General features: G+C 52.8%; 1 protein-coding gene across 8 annotated transcripts in view; it reads right to left on the bottom strand.

Moving 5' to 3' along the window:
- Positions 1–11,092: 11,092 nt before the first annotated feature.
- ehbp1l1a (EH domain binding protein 1-like 1a) overlaps positions 11,093–21,910 on the bottom strand; it is a 59,088-nt gene continuing 48,270 nt past the window's right edge. For 7 of the 8 annotated variants that reach the window (XM_079257647.1, XM_079257646.1, XM_079257645.1 and 4 more), the window contains 9 exons: positions 19,778–20,290; positions 19,646–19,682; positions 19,526–19,569; positions 19,325–19,436; positions 19,125–19,224; positions 18,214–18,291; positions 17,095–17,168; positions 14,483–14,597; positions 11,093–11,809 (listed from right to left, as the gene is read on the bottom strand). In XM_079257647.1, the coding sequence (XP_079113773.1) occupies positions 11,716–11,809; positions 14,483–14,597; positions 17,095–17,168; positions 18,214–18,291; positions 19,125–19,224; positions 19,325–19,436; positions 19,526–19,569; positions 19,646–19,682; positions 19,778–20,290 (1,167 nt within the window). In that variant the 3' untranslated portion in view covers positions 11,093–11,715. The remainder of the gene's footprint in view (positions 11,810–14,482; positions 14,598–17,094; positions 17,169–18,213; positions 18,292–19,124; positions 19,225–19,324; positions 19,437–19,525; positions 19,570–19,645; positions 19,683–19,777; positions 20,291–21,910) is intronic. The other variant, XM_079257643.1, reaches the window with a different exon arrangement.

Raw genomic sequence — 21,910 nt, forward strand, 5'->3', positions numbered from 1 at the left:
TGCCGACAGAACCCAGACCCCGCAGAGGAAACGTCCTGCCAACAGAACCCAGACCCCACAGAGGAAACGTCCTGCCGACAGAACCCAGACCCCACAGAGGAAACGTCCTGCCAACAGAACCCAGACCCCACAGAGGAAACGTCCTGCCAACGGAACCCAGACCCCACAGAGGAAACGTCCTGCCAACAGAACCCAGACCCCGCAGAGGAAACGTCCTGCCAACAGAACCCAGACCCCGCAGAGGAAACGTCCTGCCGACAGAACCCAGACCCCACAGAGGAAACGTCCTGCCAACAGAACCCAGACCCCACAGAGGAAACGTCCTGCCAACGGAACCCAGACCCCACAGAGGAAACGTCCTGCCAACAGAACCCAGACCCCACAGAGGAAACGTCCTGCCAACGGAACCCAGACCCCACAGAGGAAACGTCCTGCCAACAGAACCCAGACCCCACAGAGGAAACGTCCTGCCAACAGAACCCAGACCCCGCAGAGGAAACGTCCTGCCAACGGAACCCAGACCCCACAGAGGAAACGTCCTGCCAACAGAACCCAGACCCCACAGAGGAAACGTCCTGCCAACAGAACCCAGACCCCGCAGAGGAAACGTCCTGCCAACGGAACCCAGACCCCACAGAGGAAACGTCCTGCCGACAGAACCCAGACCCCACAGAGGAAACGTCCTGCCAACAGAACCCAGACCCCGCAGAGGAAACGTCCTGCCAACAGAACCCAGACCCCGCAGAGGAAACGTCCTGCCGACAGAACCCAGACCCCACAGAGGAAACGTCCTGCCGACAGAACCCAGACCCCACAGAGGAAACGTCCTGCCGACAGAACCCAGACCCCGCAGAGGAAACGTCCTGCCAACGGAACCCAGACCCCACAGAGGAAACGTCCTGCCAACAGAACCCAGACCCCACAGAGGAAACGTCCTGCCGACAGAACCCAGACCCCACAGAGGAAACGTCCTGCCGACAGAACCCAGACCCCACAGAGGAAACGTCCTGCCGACAGAACCCAGACCCCACAGAGGAAACGTCCTGCCGACAGAACCCAGACCCCACAGAGGAAACGTCCTGCCGACAGAACCCAGACCCCACAGAGGAAACGTCCTGCCGACAGAACCCAGACCCCACAGAGGAAACGTCCTGCCGACAGAACCCAGACCCCACAGAGGAAACGTCCTGCCAACAGAACCCAGACCCCACAGAGGAAACGTCCTGCCGACAGAACCCAGACCCCACAGAGGAAACGTCCTGCCAACAGAACCCAGACCCCGCAGAGGAAACGTCCTGCCAACGGAACCCAGACCCCGCAGAGGAAACGTCCTGCCAACAGAACCCAGACCCCGCAGAGGAAACGTCCTGCCAACGGAACCCAGACCCCGCAGAGGAAACGTCCTGCCAACAGAACCCAGACCCCGCAGAGGAAACGTCCTGCCGACAGAACCCAGACCCCGCAGAGGAAACGTCCTGCCGACAGAACCCAGACCCCACAGAGGAAACGTCCTGCCGACAGAACCCAGACCCCACAGAGGAAACGTCCTGCCAACAGAACCCAGACCCCACAGAGGAAACGTCCTGCCGACAGAACCCAGACCCCACAGAGGAAACGTCCTGCCGACAGAACCCAGACCCCACAGAGGAAACGTCCTGCCGACAGAACCCAGACCCCACAGAGGAAACGTCCTGCCGACAGAACCCAGACCCCACAGAGGAAACGTCCTGCCGACAGAACCCAGACCCCACAGAGGAAACGTCCTGCCGACAGAACCCAGACCCCGCAGAGGAAACGTCCTGCCAACAGAACCCAGACCCCACAGAGGAAACGTCCTGCCAACGGAACCCAGACCCCGCAGAGGAAACGTCCTGCCAACAGAACCCAGACCCCACAGAGGAAACGTCCTGCCAACGGAACCCAGACCCCGCAGAGGAAACGTCCTGCCAACAGAACCCAGACCCCGCAGAGGAAACGTCCTGCCAACAGAACCCAGACCCCACAGAGGAAACGTCCTGCCAACAGAACCCAGACCCCGCAGAGGAAACGTCCTGCCGACAGAACCCAGACCCCACAGAGGAAACGTCCTGCCAACAGAACCCAGACCCCGCAGAGGAAACGTCCTGCCCACAGAACCCAGACCCCGCAGAGGAAACGTCCTGCCAACAGAACCCAGACCCCGCAGAGGAAACGTCCTGCCAACAGAACCCAGACCCCGCAGAGGAAACGTCCTGCCAACAGAACCCAGACCCCGCAGAGGAAACGTCCTGCCAACGGAACCCAGACCCCGCAGAGGAAACGTCCTGCCAACGGAACCCAGACCCCGCAGAGGAAACGTCCTGCCAACGGAACCCAGACCCCGCAGAGGAAACGTCCTGCCAACGGAACCCAGACCCCGCAGAGGAAACGTCCTGCCAACGGAACCCAGACCCCGCAGAGGAAACGTCCTGCCAACGGAACCCAGACCCCGCAGAGGAAACGTCCTGCCAACGGAACCCAGACCCCGCAGAGGAAACGTCCTGCCAACGGAACCCAGACCCCACAGAGGAAACGTCCTGCCGACCGAACCCAGACCCCACAGAGGAAACGTCCTGCCGACAGAACCCAGACCCCACAGAGGAAACGTCCTGCCGACAGAACCCAGACCCCGCAGAGGAAACGTCCTGCCAACGGAACCCAGACCCCGCAGAGGAAACGTCCTGCCAACAGAACCCAGACCCCGCAGAGGAAACGTTCTGCCGACAGAACCCAGACCCCACAGAGGAAACGTTCTGCCGACAGAACCCAGACCCCGCAGAGGAAACGTCCTGCCGACAGAACCCAGACCCCACAGAGGAAACGTCCTGCCAACGGAACCCAGACCCCGCAGAGGAAACGTCCTGCCAACGGAACCCAGACCCCGCAGAGGAAACGTCCTGCCAACGGAACCCAGACCCCGCAGAGGAAACGTCCTGCCAACGGAACCCAGACCCCGCAGAGGAAACGTCCTGCCAACGGAACCCAGACCCCGCAGAGGAAACGTCCTGCCGACAGAACCCAGACCCCACAGAGGAAACGTTCTGCCGACAGAACCCAGACCCCGCAGAGGAAACGTCCTGCCGACAGAACCCAGACCCCGCAGAGGAAACGTCCTGCCGACGGAACCCAGACCCCGCAGAGGAAACGTCCTGCCAACAGAACCCAGACCCCGCAGAGGAAACGTCCTGCCAACGGAACCCAGACCCCGCAGAGGAAACGTCCTGCCGACAGAACCCAGACCCCGCAGAGGAAACGTCCTGCCAACAGAACCCAGACCCCGCAGAGGAAACGTCCTGCCGACAGAACCCAGACCCCGCAGAGGAAACGTCCTGCCAACAGAACCCAGACCCCACAGAGGAAACGTCCTGCCAACAGAACCCAGACCCCGCAGAGGAAACGTCCTGCCGACAGAACCCAGACCCCACAGAGGAAACGTCCTGCCGACAGAACCCAGACCCCACAGAGGAAACGTCCTGCCAACGGAACCCAGACCCCGCAGAGGAAACGTCCTGCCAACAGAACCCAGACCCCACAGAGGAAACGTCCTGCCAACGGAACCCAGACCCCACAGAGGAAACGTCCTGCCAACGGAACCCAGACCCCACAGAGGAAACGTCCTGCCAACGGAACCCAGACCCCACAGAGGAAACGTCCTGCCAACAGAACCCAGACCCCGCAGAGGAAACGTCCTGCCGACAGAACCCAGACCCCACAGAGGAAACGTCCTGCCAACAGAACCCAGACCCCGCAGAGGAAACGTCCTGCCAACAGAACCCAGACCCCACAGAGGAAACGTCCTGCCAACGGAACCCAGACCCCACAGAGGAAACGTCCTGCCGACAGAACCCAGACCCCGCAGAGGAAACGTCCTGCCGACAGAACCCAGACCCCGCAGAGGAAACGTCCTGCCAACAGAACCCAGACCCCACAGAGGAAACGTCCTGCCGACAGAACCCAGACCCCGCAGAGGAAACGTCCTGCCGACAGAACCCAGACCCCGCAGAGGAAACGTCCTGCCAACGGAACCCAGACCCCACAGAGGAAACGTCCTGCCGACAGAACCCAGACCCCGCAGAGGAAACGTCCTGCCAACAGAACCCAGACCCCGCAGAGGAAACGTCCTGCCAACGGAACCCAGACCCCGCAGAGGAAACGTCCTGCCAACAGAACCCAGACCCCGCAGAGGAAACGTCCTGCCAACGGAACCCAGACCCCGCAGAGGAAACGTCCTGCCAACAGAACCCAGACCCCGCAGAGGAAACGTCCTGCCAACAGAACCCAGACCCCACAGAGGAAACGTCCTGCCAACAGAACCCAGACCCCACAGAGGAAACGTCCTGCCAACAGAACCCAGACCCCGCAGAGGAAACGTCCTGCCAACGGAACCCAGACCCCACAGAGGAAACGTCCTGCCAACGGAACCCAGACCCCACAGAGGAAACGTCCTGCCAACAGAACCCAGACCCCACAGAGGAAACGTCCTGCCAACAGAACCCAGACCCCACAGAGGAAACGTCCTGCCGACAGAACCCAGACCCCACAGAGGAAACGTCCTGCCGACAGAACCCAGACCCCGCAGAGGAAACGTCCTGCCGACAGAACCCAGACCCCGCAGAGGAAACGTCCTGCCGACAGAACCCAGACCCCGCAGAGGAAACGTCCTGCCGACAGAACCCAGACCCCGCAGAGGAAACGTCCTGCCAACAGAACCCAGACCCCGCAGAGGAAACGTCCTGCCGACAGAACCCAGACCCCGCAGAGGAAACGTCCTGCCGACAGAACCCAGACCCCACAGAGGAAACGTCCTGCCGACAGAACCCAGACCCCGCAGAGGAAACGTCCTGCCAACAGAACCCAGACCCCGCAGAGGAAACGTCCTGTCAACGGAACCCAGACCCCACAGAGGAAACGTCCTGCCAACAGAACCCAGACCCCGCAGAGGAAACGTCCTGCCAACAGAACCCAGACCCCACAGAGGAAACGTCCTGCCAACAGAACCCAGACCCCGCAGAGGAAACATCCTGCCGACAGAACCCAGACCCCACAGAGGAAACGTCCTGCCAACGGAACCCAGACCCCGCAGAGGAAACGTCCTGCCAACGGAACCCAGACCCCGCAGAGGAAACGTCCTGCCAACAGAACCCAGACCCCGCAGAGGAAACGTCCTGCCAACAGAACCCAGACCCCGCAGAGGAAACGTCCTGCCAACAGAACCCAGACCCCGCAGAGGAAACGTCCTGCCGACAGAACCCAGACCCCGCAGAGGAAACGTCCTGCCAACAGAACCCAGACCCCACAGAGGAAACGTCCTGCCAACAGAACCCAGACCCCGCAGAGGAAACGTCCTGCCAACGGAACCCAGACCCCACAGAGGAAACGTCCTGCCAACAGAACCCAGACCCCGCAGAGGAAACGTCCTGCCGACGGAACCCAGACCCCGCAGAGGAAACGTCCTGCCGACGGAACCCAGACCCCGCAGAGGAAACGTCCTGCCAACAGAACCCAGACCCCGCAGAGGAAACGTCCTGCCAACAGAACCCAGACCCCGCAGAGGAAACGTCCTGCCAACAGAACCCAGACCCCGCAGAGGAAACGTCCTGCCGACAGAACCCAGACCCCACAGAGGAAACGTCCTGCCAACGGAACCCAGACCCCACAGAGGAAACGTCCTGCCAACAGAACCCAGACCCCGCAGAGGAAACGTCCTGCCAACGGAACCCAGACCCCACAGAGGAAACGTCCTGCCGACAGAACCCAGACCCCGCAGAGGAAACGTCCTGCCAACGGAACCCAGACCCCGCAGAGGAAACGTCCTGCCGACAGAACCCAGACCCCGCAGAGGAAACGTCCTGCCGACAGAACCCAGACCCCGCAGAGGAAACGTCCTGCCGACAGAACCCAGACCCCGCAGAGGAAACGTCCTGCCAACGGAACCCAGACCCCGCAGAGGAAACGTCCTGCCAACAGAACCCAGACCCCGCAGAGGAAACGTCCTGCCAACGGAACCCAGACCCCGCAGAGGAAACGTCCTGCCGACAGAACCCAGACCCCGCAGAGGAAACGTCCTGCCAACGGAACCCAGACCCCACAGAGGAAACGTCCTGCCGACAGAACCCAGACCCCGCAGAGGAAACGTCCTGCCGACAGAACCCAGACCCCACAGAGGAAACGTCCTGCCGACAGAACCCAGACCCCGCAGAGGAAACGTCCTGCCAACGGAACCCAGACCCCGCAGAGGAAACGTCCTGCCAACAGAACCCAGACCCCGCAGAGGAAACGTCCTGCCAACAGAACCCAGACCCCGCAGAGGAAACGTCCTGCCAACGGAACCCAGACCCCACAGAGGAAACGTCCTGCCAACGGAACCCAGACCCCACAGAGGAAACGTCCTGCCGACAGAACCCAGACCCCGCAGAGGAAACGTCCTGCCAACAGAACCCAGACCCCGCAGAGGAAACGTCCTGCCGACAGAACCCAGACCCCGCAGAGGAAACGTCCTGCCAACAGAACCCAGACCCCGCAGAGGAAACGTCCTGCCAACAGAACCCAGACCCCGCAGAGGAAACGTCCTGCCAACGGAACCCAGACCCCGCAGAGGAAACGTCCTGCCAACGGAACCCAGATCCCGCAGAGGAAACGTCCTGCCGACAGAACCCAGACCCCGCAGAGGAAACGTCCTGCCAACAGAACCCAGACCCCACAGAGGAAACGTCCTGCCGACAGAACCCAGACCCCGCAGAGGAAACGTCCTGCCGACAGAACCCAGACCCCGCAGAGGAAACGTCCTGCCGACAGAACCCAGACCCCGCAGAGGAAACGTCCTGCCAACAGAACCCAGACCCCGCAGAGGAAACGTCCTGCCGACAGAACCCAGACCCCGCAGAGGAAACGTCCTGCCAACAGAACCCAGACCCCGCAGAGGAAACGTCCTGCCAACGGAACCCAGACCCCGCAGAGGAAACGTCCTGCCGACAGAACCCAGACCCCGCAGAGGAAACGTCCTGCCAACAGAACCCAGACCCCGCAGAGGAAACGTCCTGCCGACAGAACCCAGACCCCACAGAGGAAACGTCCTGCCAACGGAACCCAGACCCCGCAGAGGAAACGTCCTGCCAACAGAACCCAGACCCCGCAGAGGAAACGTCCTGCCGACGGAACCCAGACCCCGCAGAGGAAACGTCCTGCCAACAGAACCCAGACCCCGCAGAGGAAACGTCCTGCCAACAGAACCCAGACCCCACAGAGGAAACGTCCTGCCAACGGAACCCAGACCCCACAGAGGAAACGTCCTGCCAACGGAACCCAGACCCCACAGAGGAAACGTCCTGCCGACAGAACCCAGACCCCGCAGAGGAAACGTCCTGCCAACAGAACCCAGACCCCGCAGAGGAAACGTCCTGCCGACAGAACCCAGACCCCGCAGAGGAAACGTCCTGCCGACAGAACCCAGACCCCACAGAGGAAACGTCCTGCCAACGGAACCCAGACCCCGCAGAGGAAACGTCCTGCCGACAGAACCCAGACCCCACAGAGGAAACGTCCTGCCAACAGAACCCAGACCCCGCAGAGGAAACGTCCTGCCGACGGAACCCAGACCCCACAGAGGAAACGTCCTGCCAACGGAACCCAGACCCCGCAGAGGAAACGTCCTGCCGACAGAACCCAGACCCCGCAGAGGAAACGTCCTGCCGACAGAACCCAGACCCCGCAGAGGAAACGTCCTGCCAACAGAACCCAGACCCCGCAGAGGAAACGTCCTGCCAACAGAACCCAGACCCCGCAGAGGAAACGTCCTGCCAACAGAACCCAGACCCCGCAGAGGAAACGTCCTGCCAACGGAACCCAGACCCCACAGAGGAAACGTCCTGCCGACAGAACCCAGACCCCACAGAGGAAACGTCCTGCCAACAGAACCCAGACCCCGCAGAGGAAACGTCCTGCCAACAGAACCCAGACCCCGCAGAGGAAACGTCCTGCCAACAGAACCCAGACCCCGCAGAGGAAACGTCCTGCCAACAGAACCCAGACCCCGCAGAGGAAACGTCCTGCCAACAGAACCCAGACCCCGCAGAGGAAACGTCCTGCCAACGGAACCCAGACCCCACAGAGGAAACGTCCTGCCAACAGAACCCAGACCCCACAGAGGAAACGTCCTGCCGACAGAACCCAGACCCCACAGAGGAAACGTCCTGCCAACGGAACCCAGACCCCGCAGAGGAAACGTCCTGCCAACGGAACCCAGACCCCGCAGAGGAAACGTCCTGCCAACGGAACCCAGACCCCGCAGAGGAAACGTCCTGCCAACAGAACCCAGACCCCGCAGAGGAAACGTCCTGCCAACGGAACCCAGACCCCGCAGAGGAAACGTCCTGCCAACGGAACCCAGACCCCGCAGAGGAAACGTCCTGCCAACGGAACCCAGACCCCGCAGAGGAAACGTCCTGCCAACGGAACCCAGACCCCGCAGAGGAAACGTCCTGCCAACAGAACCCAGACCCCGCAGAGGAAACGTCCTGCCAACAGAACCCAGACCCCGCAGAGGAAACGTCCTGCCAACAGAACCCAGACCCCGCAGAGGAAACGTCCTGCCAACAGAACCCAGACCCCGCAGAGGAAACGTCCTGCCGACAGAACCCAGACCCCGCAGAGGAAACGTCCTGCCAACGGAACCCAGACCCCGCAGAGGAAACGTCCTGCCGACAGAACCCAGACCCCGCAGAGGAAACGTCCTGCCGACAGAACCCAGACCCCACAGAGGAAACGTCCTGCCAACAGAACCCAGACCCCACAGAGGAAACGTCCTGCCGACAGAACCCAGACCCCACAGAGGAAACGTCCTGCCAACAGAACCCAGACCCCGCAGAGGAAACGTCCTGCCAACGGAACCCAGACCCCGCAGAGGAAACGTCCTGCCAACGGAACCCAGACCCCACAGAGGAAACGTCCTGCCAACAGAACCCAGACCCCGCAGAGGAAACGTCCTGCCAACGGAACCCAGACCCCGCAGAGGAAACGTCCTGCCAACAGAACCCAGACCCCGCAGAGGAAACGTCCTGCCGACAGAACCCAGACCCCACAGAGGAAACGTCCTGCCAACAGAACCCAGACCCCACAGAGGAAACGTCCTGCCGACAGAACCCAGACCCCGCAGAGGAAACGTCCTGCCAACAGAACCCAGACCCCACAGAGGAAACGTCCTGCCGACAGAACCCAGACCCCACAGAGGAAACGTCCTGCCAACAGAACCCAGACCCCGCAGAGGAAACACGTATTTTACAGCTTCTTCCCGGAACAACAGCGCAGGAAAAAGCGCAGTTTTTTGCGCCACACCGAGACAAACTGAATCTGCAGCTTTTTATCTTGTAAAAACTTCCAACACAAACTTTCTTTCTTGTCTTTATATGAGGAGAAAGGAGGCGTGGAGACCGGTTCGTGTCCTGAAAGTCCTCTACCGACCTGTGGACCTGCGGAACCAGGGGAAGGTTCTGCTGAGTCCCGGTTCTGATCCATGGTTCTGGTCCTGGTCGTGGAAATCTTTCAGCTCTGCTCAGTCTGCAGCAGACAATGGATGCAGGGTGGAAGATGTATAAATGCTGCGTTCAGGACAGGTGGGAGAAAAACACAGAAACTTCCGTCGCTTCACTGCTGGACAGTTAGATCGTCTTCTTACTTCAGAAAGGAGAGGAATGAATAAAAGAAAAGACACTTCATGGTTTGTTTTATCTGAGTAGGAAATTTAATCAGCGACTTTGTGTCTCTATGTGTGTTTCATGTGGGAAGTTTGGAATTTCCTGGTGCTCCGTGAATGCAGCAATATTAACAGCTCATATCCTGTTTTTTTTTAGTTTGTTTCCCAGAGGATGGAGCTTCTGTTGTTAGAAAATGTACATATTTTCATTGTTCATGACTTTATCTTTTCTTTTACTACATGTTAACTTTTAAGATTACTTTCAGAAAGATGATTCTTTCTGGGGAAGCAGGAAGCCTCAGAATGAGCTTGGCTCATTCAGACACAACATCAAGTGTGTTTTACTCATGTCTCACTTCTGGAAGTCTGTTAAAGCTTATGTAAATAGATGTTTATTTGTTTTAAAAGCTGCAGGAGTGAAGGAAGTTAATTCTGCCTTTTAACTGTAAAATGTGTGATGAACTCCTGATATGCATCGTGTTATTATCTGTCAAATAAAAAGCCTGAGCAGAGGAAGAGCAAGTGAAGACGATAGTCTCTGTGCGAGCTCTGAGACTGTTCTCTTTTCCTTTGTTACACTGAGTTCTGAATCTGTGTCTCTCTTTATTTTATTTGTCACAGAGGTTTTAAACCTGACACGATGAAATGAAATAAAAATTACTTCATTAATCCCCAAAGGGAAATTCAGTATTGCACTATATAATAATAATAATAACTAGAGGAGGTCTTGTTCCGGAGGCTGATGGCTGCTGGCAGGAATGATCTTCTGTATCTTTCAGTCTTACATCGCACCTGAAGAAGCCTCTCACTGAACACACTTTGTTGTTTCATCACTGTGTTGTGGAGAGGGTGTGAAGAATCCTCCATCATCTTCATCAGCTTGTGCAGCATTCTTCTTTGGACAATCAGCTCCAGCGGCTCCAGAGTTACTCCAAGCACAGAAGCAGCTTTCTTGATCAGTTTGTAAAACCTTTTAAAGCTCATATGTTTGCAGAAAACATAAATTACCACTGAAAAATAAAACTTGGACTTAAATAGAAAAACATTACGAATTATGAATATTGAATTATGAATGGTAGCCGCTAAGCTTTATGAACCAAGCATGCATGTTGGCACCTGTGGCAATGTAAAATATTAAGTCCACTGAGTAGAACACAGAGTGCTGCTGCAGAAAACATGCTGAAATGTGATTTAACATGCAGACATATAAGTTTATAAAGTGGTTTAAAGTCTTCTTTTAATCATGAATGACAAGAAGATGACTCTAATCTGAGTCATCAAACAGCAGAAGGAGAAACCTGAGTGGCCGTGTTCAACTTTCTTCTTCTGGGGATCTAAAGAGAAGCTTAAATCAGTCCCTTGTAAAAGGATGACAGCACTCATCAAGGCATTCAGATAGTTTATATTTCCAAGCTCACCACACAAATTAAATATTAAAGCCACAAAATAAAAACTTTCCAACAGCAAATCAGAAAACTGTAACAAATCTAAAAAAAACGGAGCTCCGAGTGGCAACAACCTGCAACAGACTTCAACATGCGTAAGATCTCCCAGACGGCGAAGAAACTGCCGGTTCATCATGGAACTTTACTAACAGAAACGTTCAGATCTCTGTTTCTACCCGAAGCAGCTATGTCTGGCAGGTTACACTTCACTTCTTCAGGAATCTACGTTCAATATGTAAAATCCATAAAACTGACAAACATTTGCATAGTTGCATTCTGCTCTTCTGTCTCAGCTCTCTGTTGGAACAAACCTTCAGCTAAACCTCACAAAGTCTAAAATGCTCTAAAGTTGAGATGATCGTGGAATAAAACACACTGCAGCAGGTATTTCTGAACAGACGTCTGCCGTTTGGCATGTCGATGCCGTCGTACAGCTGATATGAAGCCAAACCCAACGCCTGGTGGAAGGTAGAGGAGGACTGGGTTCCACTGAGGGCTTTTCTCTTGTCTTGACCGCCTTTCTTTCCAAGAGATGCTTCAGGGTTCGATGGCGAAGGTTGGAGGTCACTGCATGATGCATTTCTCCTTCTGCTGTTTGGTAAACTTCCTCCTCCGCTGCTCCAGGCCGCGCTTCAGGCGCTCATCCTCCTCCAGCGCTCTGAGAATCAGGACAGAGAAGACTCGTGACTCCTAAACCACATCCACATCCACAGAATGTCTCCCAGTAAGACCAGTAGAAACTCCTCCATCATTCATCTCCAGTAAACTGGACCACTGGAATGGTCCTTTAACAGGACTTCCCAGTAAACCAGTAAACTGGACCACCGGAATGGTCCTTTAACAGGACTTCCCAGTAAACCAGTAAACTGGACCACCGGAAAGGTCCTTTAACAGGACTTCCCAGTAAACCAGTAAACTGGACCACCGGAAAGGTCCTTTAACAGGACTTCCCAGTAAACCAGTAAACTGGACCACCGGAAAGGTCCTTTAACAGGACTTCCCAGTAAACCAGTAAACTGGACCACCGGAATGGTCCTTTAACAGGACTTCCCAGTAAACCAGTAAACTGGACCACCGGAATGGTCCTTTAACAGGACTTCCCAGTAAACCAGTAAACTGGACCACCGGAATGGTCCTTTAACAGGACTTCCCAGTAAACCAGTAAACTGGACCACCGGAATGGTCCTTTAACAGGACTTCCCAGTAAACCAGTAAACTGGACCACCGGAAAGGTCCTTTAACAGGACTTCCCAGTAAACCAGTAAACTGGACCACCGGAAAGGTCCTTTAACAGGACTTCCCAGTAAACCAGTAAACTGGACCACCGGAATGGTCCTTTAACAGGACTTCCCAGTAAACCAGTAAACTGGACCACCGGAATGGTCCTTTAACAGGACTTCCCAGTAAACCAGTAAACTGGACCACCGGAATGGTCCTTTAACAGGACTTCCCAGTAAACCAGTAAACTGGACCACCGGAATGGTCCTTTAACTGGACTTCCCAGTAAACCAGTAAACTGGACCACCGGAATGGTCCTTTAACAGGACTTCCCAGTAAACCAGTAAACTGGACACCGGAATGGTCCTTTAACAGGACTTCCCAGTAAACCAGTAAACTGGACCACCGGAATGGTCCTTTAACAGGACTTCCCAGTAAACCAGTAAACTGGACCACCGGAAAGGTCCTTTAACAGGACTTCCCAGTAAACCAGTAAACTGGACCACCGGAAAGGTCCTTTAACAGGACTTCCCAGTAAACCAGTAAACTGGACCACCGGAATGGTCCTTTAACAGGACTTCCCAGTAAACCAGTAAACTGGACCACCGGAATGGTCCTTTAACAGGACTTCCCAGTAAACCAGTAAACTGGACCACCGGAATGGTCCTTTAACAGGACTTCCCAGTAAACCAGTAAACTGGACCACCGGAATGGTCCTTTAACAGGACTTCCCAGTAAACCAGTAAACTGGACCACCGGAAAGGTCCTTTAACAGGACTTCCCAGTAAACCAGTAAACTGGACCACCGGAATGGTCCTTTAACAGGACTTCCCAGTAAACCAGTAAACTGGACCACCGGAATGGTCCTTTAACAGGACTTCCCAGTAAACCAGTAAACTGGACCACCGGAAAGGTCCTTTAACAGGACTTCCCAGTAAACCAGTAAACTGGACCACCGGAATGGTCCTTTAACAGGACTTCCCAGTAAACCAGTAAACTGGACCACCGGAAAGGTCCTTTAACAGGACTTCCCAGTAAACCAGTAAACTGGACCACCGGAAAGGTCCTTTAACAGGACTTCCCAGTAAACCAGTAAACTGGACCACCGGAATGGTCCTTTAACAGGACTTCCCAGTAAACCAGTAAACTGGACCACCGGAATGGTCCTTTAACAGGACTTCCCAGTAAACCAGTAAACTGGACCACCGGAATGGTCCTTTAACAGGACTTCCCAGTAAACCAGTAAACTGGACCACCGGAATGGTCCTTTAACAGGACTTCCCAGTAAACCAGTAAACTGGACCACCGGAAAGGTCCTTTAACAGGACTTCCCAGTAAACCAGTAAACTGGACCACCGGAATGGTCCTTTAACAGGACTTCCCAGTAAACCAGTAAACTGGACCACCGGAATGGTCCTTTAACAGGACTTCCCAGTAAACCAGTAAACTGGACCACCAGAATGGTCCTTTAACAGGACTTCCCAGTAAACCAGTAAACTGGACCACCGGAATGGTCCTTTAACAGGACTTCCCAGTAAACCAGTAAACTGGACCACCGGAAAGGTCAACAGGAGCATTAAACATCTGAGCTCATCCAGATGCTGCTGGAGCCGTGACAGGAAGCAGAGAATCCACCTTTAATGATATCTGAATGTTTCTGAGTACGAGGGGACAAAACGCCGTTTGGAGTGACGGTGGGGTCGTCCCAACCCGTCCAGAGAGAAGACCGTCCCACTGATGGGAGGAAAACAACCTCTCTGAGTTAACGCTGGTGTTGCTGCTGAAGCGAAGAGCGTTGGGGTGGGAAAGTATGACAGAGTCACTCCCTCCAAACAAAATGTCGTGGAGCCTGTAAAGCGGGACATGAAAGCAGAAATCCATCCAATGTCCACGTCCTTCCATCCACCTGCAGCTGGAACACTTGTTCAGTAACTGGGTTAAATGGTTTATTTGAAGTTTCCAGTTGTGTACAACTGGTTGGACTTGCAGCATCACAAAGCAACTAAACTCTTCAAATTAATACTGAAAGGAAAACAAACAGTTTTAAAACTTTGTTCCTGCCTCTGTGTACCAACAGGAGGTATGGCGCTCGGTCACAGGGGTGGAAACTTACCCTCTCTCCTTGGCGTCTATGTCGTGGAGCAGCTCGTCCCTCTGGTTGACCAGACACACCAACTCCTGCAGCAGCAGCTGCTCCCGCTGTTTGTGGACCTGAGTCTTCTGCCACTCTGCAGCACAAAGAAACGGCAAGAAACGATGGAACAGATGAAGCCGAGGCAACGACTCCACCATGGAGGATGACAGAAGTCCACCGGTGCTAATGAGGCTGTTTTAAAATGACTTCAGCTTTGCCAGATGCAAGCAGTTACATATCGGAACCATTAGGTCGACTTTTAAGAGGCTTCTGCACAGAGTTCACGGAAACATGTCAGAGTAAAGGCCAGTTTCTGTTCGATGCAGAAGACGGATCTGCCGGCGGACGGACAGTTTCCGCCTCCTGCATCAGGTACGCGTGTAATTTGGTCTGTTTTCAAGCAGCTTAGCTTTCTTGATGCAGAAGGTGGAGCGATACCACGGGAAACCACAGGGGGCGGTGTTGACATGACACACAACCGACAACTGACTGCAAAAGACAGAGAAAGGAACAAACCAGAAACCACCAAATAAAAAGTGCCAGAAGAAGAGACAGAATTGGTTTTTATTCTTCTTCTGGTGTTTCTGGATGGTTTTAAACAACTTTAATTACGCTACTAACCGGTGTCAGAACACGAAGTGAACTCAGTCGGTGGATGAACCGACTTAACAACGGCAACCTAAGACATGGCAACGTAAGGCATGGCAACGTAAGGCATGGCAACGTAAGACATGGCAACCTAAGACATGGCAACGTAAGGCATGGCAACGTAAGGCATGGCAACGTAAGGCATGGCAACATAAGACATGGCAACGTAAGACATGGCAACCTAAGACATGGCAACGTAAGGCATGGCAACGTAAGGCATGGCAACGTAAGACATGGCAACCTAAGACATGGCAACGTAAGGCATGGCAACGTAAGGCATGGCAACGTAAGACATGGCAACCTAAGACATGGCAACGTAAGGCATGGCAACGTAAGGCATGGCAACCTAAGACCTGGCAACGTAAGGCATGGCCACCTAAGACATGGCAACGTAAGGCATGGCAACATAAGACATGGCAACATAAGACATGGCAACGTAAGGCATGGCAACATAAGACATGGCAACGTAAGGCATGGCAACGTAAGGCATGGCAACGTAAGACATGGCAACTTAAGGCATGGCAACGTAAGGCATGGCAACGTAAGACATGGCAACGTAAGACATGGCAACGTAAGACATGGCAACGTAAGGCATGGCAACGTAAGGCATGGCAACGTAAGGCATGGCAACGTAAGGCATGGCAACATAAGACATGGCAATATAAGACATGGCAACGTAAGACATGGCAACGTAAGGCATGGCAACGTAAGACATGGCAATATAAGACATGGCAACGTAAGACATGGCAACGTAAGACATGGCAACCTAAGACATGGCAACCTAAGACATGGCAATGTAAGACATGGCAACGTAAGGCATGGCAACCTAAAACATGGCAACGTAAGACATGGCAACGTAAGGCATGGCAACCTAAGACATGGCAACGTAAGGCATGGCAATGTAAGACATGGCAACGTAAGGCATGGCAACATCAGACATGGCAACGTAAGGCATGGCAACGTAAGACATGGCAACCTAAGACATGGCAATGTAAGGCATGGCAACGTAAGACATGGCAACGTAAGACATGGCAACGTAAGGCATGGCAACGTAAGGCATGGCAACGTAAGGCATGGCAACGTAAGGCATGGCAACCTAAGACATGGCAACGTAAGGCATGGCAACGTAAGGCATGGCAACGTAAGACATGGCAACGTAAGACATGGCAACGTAAGGCATGGCAACGTAAGGCATGGCAACGTAAGGCATGGCAACGTAAGACATGGCAACCTAAGACATGGCAACGTAAGGCATGGCAACGTAAGGCATGGCAACGTAAGGCATGGCAACGTAAGGCATGGCAACGTAAGACATGGCAACGTAAGGCATGGCAACGTAAGACATGGCAACGTAAGGCATGGCAACGTAAGGCATGGCAACGTAAGACATGGCAACGTAAGACATGGCAACGTAAGGCATGAAAACATCATTCATTACATTTTTCACAAAACTAAAGCGATATTTGCAAGTTTTGACAAACAACAACACAGTTTGTGGGTTCTCGTAAAATCTCCTCTGACGGACAAGATTGTACGAGAATTGCAGTTTATAAATGTAGAGACGAAGCATTATTTTGGAATTTCCTACTAGCGGCGGAGAATTTGCACAGCTTACCAAACTTTCTCCTTATTTTCTTTACTAAAACTGAAATTTGCTGTTCTACACCGCACCATCTTTACCGGAAATGAACTGGTCCCCATGTCACGTCTGAGACATGTAAATGTCCATTACACTTTTGAAATATAGTTCTATATCAAAACGTCTGAAAAACCACTTCATGCGATATATGAAACTCTTTTTGAAATGCAGGTGTCTCCAGTAGAGCTGTTTTTTTGGCATAATTTAGGTGTTGAACGGAAAGGCAGCTTCAGACTGTGGACGGTGGACATGTTCAGACATGGACGGTCTCTGTCCACCGTTCATTTCAGACAGAGACGTTTACCTTCTATTGCCATCATGTCTCTCAGCTCTTTGTTCAACAGCTCAAATCTTCTCTCCAAGTCTTGTTCTTCCAGCCTGTTGATAAGGAAAGACGTATGACATGATGGGCTTAAAAACATTCACATCCAACTCTGGGGGATGCATGATTTGCCAAATACAAACAGAAAAATCTAACGTTCGTGCAGAACATCTTCACAAGGACCAATGTAAACTGATGTTTCAGACTTTTTAAAGCTAAGTGCTGCAGCAAGGCTCAGGTCTTGCATGGCCAAAGCAAGTTGGGAGGTATGTAACTATTTAGACAAAACATCGGCTATGAGTTTATGCAGTAACAGAGTCAAACATGTGAGACACACAGATGTACGTCAAATACAGCATGAACGTATCCTGTAGAGGTGAATGTAACCATACAGAACCAAACATCTGGGATTAGGGAGTCGTAAATATCATCTGCGATACAAATGTTGTTTAGTTTCATGTTCTTTTTCTGAATCTCAGTCTTTTATTTTGCCCAACGTTTACAGCCTGCAAGTTCCCAAGTTTTTAAGGAGTTGGGATTCCTGCTTGTGGAATCTGACAGGAACAACAGATCTGACGTCACCAGGGGTTTTTCCACCATGTTGGGGGAGCGTCTCTAGTTTCTACCAACACGTTCCGGTTTCTCTTATAAACTTTGTTCCAAACAGGCTGAAGAGAAAGGTCCTCATCAGGACGAGCTGAGAGGACAGGCGAGCCGTCGTTACGATGCAGAAACATTAATCCCAAGCTGCTGAACAACGTTTCCCCGTTTCAGCCTCCGACGTCGGGCTTTCCCAGGTGTTTGGTGGAAGCTCCCACACCTGGATTTCTAAACTACAGAAATGTTCAGCAGTTCCTGATGGATGGAGGACAAACTGCACCATCACACTCATCATTTAATCTTTATTCTGGAGACATTTGGATTCAGAAATCCCATGAACCAGTAAAGGCTTCTGGATGAGTGTGGAACAACAGCGGGACTCATGCCAGATGGAAAACAACAAACATCACAGTCTGGTGGAAGTCTGACTACATCAACCTCTGCGTAGCTGAGAGGAGGCTGCCGCGCTTCTCACACAACAAGCCGCGGGTGGCCACTGACCTGAAGGCCCTGCTAAACGAGAAGAAGAGGGTCTTCAGGTCAGGGGACAAAGAAGCGCCAAAGAGGCTCCAGTAAGACCTGAGGAGAGAGACAAGAAGGGGAAAGGACGGCTACAGGAGGAAGCTGAAGAACATTTCAGGGGAGCAAAACCAGGAGGTCTGAAGAGGCCTGAATACCAAATCCAGCCATGGGAGTGGAACTCCCCCCCCTCTGCTCGCTTTCCCCACCTCCATTCCCTTCCCCACTCCACACCTTCCACTCACCAACCACCTCATGGAGCATCTTTCAGACCTCCAGCCCGCCAGACCCCAAGGCTCAGCTGAAAGGGTTAAAGTGAAGACAGGTACGCAGTCATCTCTGGTCCTGAAGGTCTAATATCATGTAGCATTCCATGTTTCCCTGCTGCAACACACCTGATAAGTTCTCAACAAGCCTGATGTTCAGGAACTAATCTGAGTCAGATGTTTCACCAGGACAGTGCAGGACCGTGGACCTTAAGGACCGGAGCTGGGGATCTGATGGTCTGAGCTCCAGACCACGTTGGGACTCAGCTCAGATTTTGTTTTCAACTAGAAACTCCAACTGCAGAAGGTTCCCAAATACTGGAAAACCTCCGGTGGGGTCCCAGTTCGAGACGGGCCTCTAACCCTAACCCTGCCTACGACGACGTCCTCTAGCTTTATTTATTAAATAAAACCATGTTGTCTCTCTACTGCACCGCCATCATTCAGACTGACCGGAAGGAAAGCTCCGCCTCTCTTTTCCGCCGCGTTGCCGCTCGCTCCAGACAAGCAGCAGACGCTGCAGGAGCGTTTTGGGCGTCGGACACCAAAGTGGCAGTTTAGCGACCAGCGTTCAGCGTTTGGTCTGAACACACCGTTAGGATGATCTACTTTAACTTCTGGTCTTACAGGAGCTGCAGATGGTCCTGCCTCCGGATTAAAGCGTTCTTCTTGTTGACGAGTGTAAACCACTCCTGAATCAGCCTCTCCTCCTCCACCTTGTCACTGCCTGCAGGAAAAATAAAAATGATTTGCATTTATTGTGATAATAATTTATTCCCCCCAGTTTGACTTGTTTCAGCCACGAGGAGCTCCATGAGGCACTCCACCTGTTTCCATCAACTGTCTGAGTTTCCTCTCCACCACACCGGCCCGATTATCAACGTGTTTTTGTTCTGCTTCCAGGGCTCCCATCTGATTCATCACATATTGGTTTGGGTCCTATTGAGGGTGAAACCAGCGAGGAAAGGATAAAAGGTATATCAGTAACAGTTATGTCAGCCCGTATCTACAGGTGGCTCCTTACTGACCTGGCCTTCGGCTCGCTCCTCTTCGACTACAAACTCCGTTCCCTCTGCAATGCAAATTCAACAATTTAACAACCAAATTACCGTAAAATGAAGGATGACTGCAAAGAAAGAGCGTCTAACCAGTGTCTGACTTCCTCCGGTCTTGCCCTGAAACCGCCTACAGAGAAAAACATTCTTCATGTAATCCAGATCAAAGAGGAGAAAGTAGAGCCGAGAAACGAGAAGACTAGAGGAAGGTAGAGGACGACGTACCGCCGAGATGTCTCCTTCTTCTATCGACCCACTTCTACGCTGTGACCTGCGCTTCTTGACCAGATCTGCATCTCTGACATGAGAAAAGCCCGACTTGGACAGGAAATGAGTCCTTGGCGGTGCCACTGGAGTCCCACCTGCACCGCCTGCCACAGCAGCTTGCAGCCGCTTGCTTCTGGGAGGTGGGACCACGTCCTTACTGCTGTTGCTTTCATTCTCTGCTGTTACGCTGGTGATGATGTCCAGACTGACACCTTCCTCCTGTAGCCTCTGGGTGCAGTAGCGAACAGTCGCCTCGGGGTCGTCTGGGACCTCCTTGGCCGCCGACACTGCATAGTTGGACTCATTGCTGTCCTTGTCTATGTGGAGAACACTGAGCTCCTGGCCTGTGACATGGGTGCGGATCTGGTTGAGGTAGGTCATGATGATGAGGCGGTCAGGCACTGCAAGCATGACCATGTCTGAAGGCTCCATCAGTCGGGTGATACCGAGCTCGGCAAACCCGTCAAAGGCCTGAAGAAAGAACATAAACAGGTTGGTTAGAACTGCAACTAACCAATCAATAGTTATGCAATGATCAGGGGTTAAAATGGGTTGGAGCTGTCTGGAAGTCCGCATGTTTGGGCTGTTTGTCTACAACCAGCCTGAGTCGGACACGACTTCCTGAACCTGACAGCAGAGTCTCCCGGATCAGTTGAGTCCAGTTCACTTCAGCTCATCTAAAGTCCAATTAATTCCAATTCATTGTTGCCACATTCAGTTCCAGTTTTATTCATACTCACACACAGAAAATACAACCCCTGATGAGTACAGGAGTACCCATCTGAACATCCAATTAAATCAGATCCAGATTAAATATGATCCACGTCAGTCGTAGGGACCAATTTATCCTTCACATTCCCTTTTAACAGGAAGGAGAACCGCAATCAGAACCAGAACAAGCCGCAATCAGAACCAGAACAAGCCGCAATCAGAACCAGAACAAGCCGCAATCAGAACCAGAACACACCGCAATCAGAACCAGAACAAACTGCAATCAGAACCAGAACAAGCCGCAATCAGAACCAGAACAAGCCGCAATCAGAACCAGAACAAACTGCAATCACAACCAGAACAAGCCGCAATCAGAACCAGAACAAGCCGCAATCAGAACCAGAACAAACCGCAATCAGAACCAGAACAAACCGCAATCAGAACCAGAACAAGCCGCAATCACAACCAGAACAAACTGCAATCACAACCAGAACAAACTGCAATCACAACCAGAACAAGCCGCAATCAGAACCAGAACAAGCCGCAATCACAACCAGAACAAACTGCAATCACAACCAGAACAAGCCGCAATCAGAACCAGAACAAGCCGCAATCAGAACCAGAACAAGCCGCAATCAGAACCAGAACAAGCCGCAATCACAACCAGAACAAGCCGCAATCACAACCAGAACAAGCCGCAATCACAACCAGAACAAGCCGCAATCACAACCAGAACAAACTACAATCAGAACCAGAACAAACTACAATCAGAACCAGAACAAACCGCAATCAGAACCAGAACAAACCGCAATCAGAACCAGAACAAACTGCAATCAGAACCAGAACAAACCGCAATCAGAACCAGAACAAGCCGCAATCAGAACCAGAACAAACCGCAATCAGAACCAGAACAAACCGCAATCAGAACCAGAACAAACTGCAATCAGAACCAGAACAAACTACAATCAGAACCAGAACAAGCCGCAATCAGAACCAGAACAAACTACAATCAGAACCAGAACAAACTGCAATCAGAACCAGAACAAACTACAATCAGAACCAGAACAAGCCGCAATCAGAACCAGAACAAACTGCAATCAGAACCAGAACAAACTACAATCAGAACCAGAACAAACTGCAATCAGAACCAGAACAAACTACAATCAGAACCAGAACAAACTGCAATCAGAACCAGAACAAACTGCAATCAGAACCAGAACAAGCCGCAATCAGAACCAGAACAAACTACAATCAGAACCAGAACAAACTGCAATCAGAACCAGAACAAGCCGCAATCAGAACCAGAACAAACTGCAATCAGAACCAGAACAAACTACAATCAGAACCAGAACAAGCCGCAATCAGAACCAGAACAAACTA

Source organism: Telmatherina bonti, assembly GCF_933228915.1.
Source record: "Telmatherina bonti genome assembly, chromosome: 18".
In the NCBI taxonomy this organism is placed as follows: Eukaryota; Metazoa; Chordata; class Actinopteri; order Atheriniformes; family Telmatherinidae; genus Telmatherina; species Telmatherina bonti.